Raw genomic sequence first — 4,737 nt, forward strand, 5'->3', positions numbered from 1 at the left:
AATGAATTTGAATTTCAATGTTCACCCCCAAGCCATATCGCAAGTACAAGTGCTGAAGTGTATTTATGTTAATTGTCTATCCCATTAAGTAACAGCTAGTCTAATCTGTGAGCCTTTATGATTTTTCTGCCTATCGGCACTCTTAATTTACAGGTGTTTTTTTCCGCAAGCACATACAATCTGTTATTTAGCCAAGACCTCGGCTTATAGACCCGGCACAGCCCCACTCAGTTAATAATCATTTTTGTTTGCTACCTTTTTCAGACATGGTCGCTCAACGATGGACTGTGTTTTTCATTTTTCTTGTTCTGTGTACTTTTGAGGCGGAATTCAAAGATTTTGGGGTTTGTAAAAAGGAAATCATTAAACAGTTAAAGGACACTATAGCTGCTCTTGAGAACTGCGATTGTAACGGTAAGGTTTTCACATTTTACCCTACAAAGGTAGTGAAAGGGAAACGACCATAAGAGTTAAATAGAATATCGACTTAGTTTTAGCTCGAAGCGAAAATATTCATTCAAAGTATCCACTGAGCACATGATTTCTGCAACGTTAGTCTTGGTCAAAATATATTATGTAGTACATGTGAGTGTGTAAAAGCGATATATATCTTTCCAGTTGAAAACGACGCCCTGGAAAAAAAATTAACGGTTTCGAGTTTAGCTTGGCGTTAATATTCCTTCCAACTCAAAAAATTTTTGAGAGTAAAACGAATATTTGAAGAAAATTTAGAACGGACAAAATTTGGGCTTTAAAATAGACGTTTTTGTTTGTTTTGCTAATTCCAGAAATGTGAAGACTGACCAGTCAAAATTAGGCTATTTTGATTTCTTTCCTTTAAAGCGCTTTTTTGTCGGACGCATTAATATTTTGCTGGTCAAAATAATAGTCAGGATCTTGTAAACATAAAAAAGTTTCAATGGGTTAATATTGAATCTATTTAAATTATATATCTTTTCTTCAGGCTTATTATCAAATGCGACAATCATTTCTTCACTTTAAACTCTTTATCTGCAGTTCACATAATTGATATGATTTTATATAATTGTTTCATATACCGCGGTTGTCAGTTACGACATTAGAATTATTCCAAGGGATGAGTGAAACATCTACGGAAAGGTTTAACATGCAAAATGATAGCTCTGTGTCCCATGAACCTTTATGTTGTGATCCTGACGTCACCTCAACTTTAATAAATCTTTAGAGAACCGACACTCCTAGCAGCTTATTTTTAAGTTGAAACCAAATTTTATATGATTGAACAAAAAAATAAATAAAAGACAAGAAATATGTGATAAGCGCTGTTTTTTAATCTCAATGTATTTCAAAATGAGTACCAACCACTTTAATTTTAAATTTACGCTCCAGCTAAAAGCTGTGCTGAGTTGTACAAATCTGGTAAAACAAGCAGTGGTGTTTATACAATCGACCCTGACGGTTCAGGTGCCTTTGATGTGTTCTGTGACCAAACAACAGCCGGAGGGGGGTGGACAGTGCTCCAGAAGAGGCTTGACGGTTCCGTAGATTTTTATCGCGACTGGGCAGACTACAAGATCGGCTTTGGCAACCCGAATGCTGAGTATTGGTTGGGATTGGACAAGATATATCGCTTGACAAACAGCTGTGGCACTAACAAGCTACGAGTGGATCTAAGTGACTGGCAAGGAGATACCAGATATGCCGAGTACGCCTCGTTTGCGATCTCGGACGGGGCATCCAAGTACAAGCTGAGTCTTGGATCATATTCAGGTACCTCAGATACAGATTATGCATTACATTACATTACATTACATTACATTACATTACATTACATTACATTATATTACAGTGTGCATAAATGTTAATCGTGGTGAATTCATTCACTGAACCTTATAAAAAAGTAACGCGAATTCGACAAATTCTGCGTTTTTTGACAACGAGACAACGACGAAATTTTTGGATTTGAACCATGTGTTTACATTTTTAGCCCACAAACACCGAATGCAATCACGTCATCGCTGTCGTGGTTGCTCCCATTTCGCAAGAAAATGCAGTCTGCTGCCGCACCGTCGAAAAACCGCTGACTAGGAAGTGAAAGTATCCCGTTGCAAGCTGTAAGAACATGGTTATTCGGTCCTGGAACTCTTTTCTTACCCCTATCCCTCCCCTGATTCGCGAGTTATGACAAATGATCGTCATCGACAAATCGCATAATGTTTTTTAGCCTCTTAATTTATCTATTCACATTCTTTTTTGTGTAAAAAAAAGAGTTTGGCATAAAAGAACGAGGTCAAACAAAATAGTTATTGTTAAATTTCGTACTTTATTTGCTTTTTAGGATCTGCTGGTGACTCTCTTTCTTATCACAATGGCCAATCGTTTACCACCAAAGACCAGGATCATGACAGCTCGAGCGGCAGTAACTGTGCTGTGTTGTATAAAGGAGCCTGGTGGTACAACGGCTGTCATTACTCCAACCTCAACGGTCTGTATCATCAAGGCGGACAGCACTCATCTTATGCTGATGGTGTCAACTGGTATCACTGGAAAGGATATTACTACTCCATGAAACGAGCTGAGATGAAGATCAGACCAGTTAACTTCTAAAACTGACAGTGTGTTATCGTGTTGCATAGCACTGATATGAGGATTCATTTGCTTGATGTTTTCATATGTAGTCTGTAACTGATTATCACACCTTAAACTGTATAAAATGCTCAGTTTTGTCGTCAGAAATGTTTTCCTGAGGTTGTATTTAGATTCCTTAGCATTCTCTCGTTTTTTCGATCTTTATTTGCGGAATTTGCGATATTTAAAAATACATTATTTCATTCTTACTGGTAAATTATTCGAGCCTCCCACCAAGTTCTGGCAGTTTCTTTAGATTCCCGGCAAAAATTTCGAATGTGTCACTTTTCTTGGGGAATATGTGTAAATCTTTTTGAAAAAGGTGTGCTTAGAATTTGGTTGCATATCAAGACCTGATGTCTTTGTATCTTTAGTTATCAACTTGGCAATTTATTGAATATTATAAGAAGAAATTGACATTCAGTTCTTTATAGGAGAGCCGGGATATCTTTGAAAGTTTTACAATTATTTCCGATGTCCAGTCAAAATGGATTTTTACGTTTTTTCAATGAATTAAGCGTATCTATGCATTCTTTATATTAAAGCCATTTGAAAAGCCGGGTTAAACTCGGCATGAGAAAACCGTGCTCTAAGAAACGCACCCCGTGTCCCGTAAGGGAAGATTTCCTTTTTGGAGTATAATGCAACCAGGAAACGTGATCGATTTTATCATTTCTTCACGTAACATCTAAAGACTAAAATAGTTTACAAAATATCCCACGTGATAGCATTTCCCAGACAGGCCCAGAATGTTTATTTAAAGTTTCAAACTGGCAGTTTTAATCGAATCTGCAGTAAAAATAATATTTAATCTACGTAGTGGCATTTCATCACAAGGGCAAAGAATCTGCATTTTGAGTGCCCCGTGTGACACTTTAATATTCGATTCTTTTGAAACTAATGGAACGTTAGCCCGAACAACCCGGTAACATTTTTTTTAAAAAGGCCCAACATGGGCATTTCAAGTTTTAACCTTTCTTCTACGTTGTGGAAATTCATCAGAAGAGCCAAAAATGTTCGGACCTAGGGTGGCATTTTCCTAAAAAGCCAAAATTGTGCATGTCAACTTCAGAGTTCTAGGGATACAGGAAGGTTACAGGAAGAGTACAGAAGGGGTACAGGAAGGGTACAGGATGATCGAATGATGAGTACAAGAGTAGGGGTACAGGGCTATGACCTCCTCCTCACCAAAAGTTCAATTGCTTAACTCCTCCAGCACAAGCACCACCACCACAATTTTCAAGTTTAACTCCGCCACTACCGTCACCAGCACCACCACTATCACCTGAGGCCGATGTAGGGCCGATGTGGGACTGATGTGGGGCTGATGTGGGGCTGATGTGAGGCCGATGTGGGGCTGATGTGGGGCCGATGAAGGGCCGATGAAATGCCGATGAAGGGCCGATGTGGGGCCGATGAAGGGCCGATGAAGGGCCCATGTGCGGCCGATGTGACAAAAATTCACTTTAACTGTGTGTACTTTCATATAGGAATAAAAGGATTTCAGGTTCAGCCTCTTACGTATTCTGTAATTAAGCCAACTTTAAACAACATTTTCGTTCATGCTCCCATAAGTTTTGCACCTCAGATCCTAAGTCTAGGGGGTTATGAGTGCCCCATAATAAAAAATTTTGAAAAAAAAAAATGCGTTACTTCCGTTTTTCTCCACATTTGGCACACAAGAGGCTGATAGAATAAGCCAATTACACAGCGAGTTTGGGCTAGGACACTTGAATTGGCTTTACATGAACATTTTTTGAAAACAGTAAAATCTCCAAACAGCATGGCGGCCTCAAGCCAGAGGTCTTTGCATGCTTTTAAAAAGCCTCCGAAGATGGTCTTTGAGCGGGAAGGTGATAAGAAAGTTTTTTCAAGGGTAGAAGAAAATAATTTGGACAGTTAGCTCTTAATTGAAAGAGAAAATTGAGGTAAATGATCTTTCGTGTCGTTTCGCACGTGTTTTGAGCTAGTCCAGTCCCTGAACTCTCTCTTCTACGCGCCCTTTATAGGGGTTGAACCCAGCCGCGCGAAGAGAGAGAGTCCAGGATAACTTGCATGCACATGCTTGGAACGGACCAATCAGAAGCGAGGAGTGTGGGGTCACTTGCTTAGAACGCGCGCTAGGTTAGA

At 39.2% G+C, this 4,737-nt stretch overlaps 1 protein-coding gene across 1 annotated transcript; it reads left to right on the forward strand.

The window, feature by feature from the left end:
- The first annotated feature begins 262 nt into the window (after positions 1 to 262).
- LOC144642966 (ryncolin-2-like) lies at positions 263 to 2,715 on the forward strand. The gene is made up of 3 exons (XM_078502089.1): positions 263 to 414; positions 1,369 to 1,749; positions 2,318 to 2,715. Exons 1-3 carry the CDS (start codon positions 267 to 269, stop codon positions 2,584 to 2,586), a joined length of 798 nt encoding a protein of 265 aa, XP_078358215.1. The 5' UTR covers positions 263 to 266; the 3' UTR covers positions 2,587 to 2,715.
- Positions 2,716 to 4,737: the final 2,022 nt, after the last annotated feature.

This window comes from Oculina patagonica, chromosome 2 (genome assembly GCF_052425735.1).
Source record: "Oculina patagonica isolate OP01 chromosome 2, crgOcupat, whole genome shotgun sequence".
Taxonomy (NCBI): Eukaryota; Metazoa; Cnidaria; class Anthozoa; order Scleractinia; family Oculinidae; genus Oculina; species Oculina patagonica.

What these genes read in the sequence shown, in the direction of transcription:
- LOC144642966 (XM_078502089.1), top strand. Translation starts at nt 267, where the DNA reads ATGGTCGCTCAACGATGGACTGTGTTTTTCATTTTTCTTGTTCTGTGT. An exon ending in TGAGAACTGCGATTGTAACG is followed by an intron (nt 415 to 1,368) that starts GTAAGGTTTTCA and finishes TTTACGCTCCAG; the next exon opens with CTAAAAGCTGTGCTGAGTTG. An exon ending in GAGTCTTGGATCATATTCAG is followed by an intron (nt 1,750 to 2,317) that starts GTACCTCAGATA and finishes TTTGCTTTTTAG; the next exon opens with GATCTGCTGGTGACTCTCTT.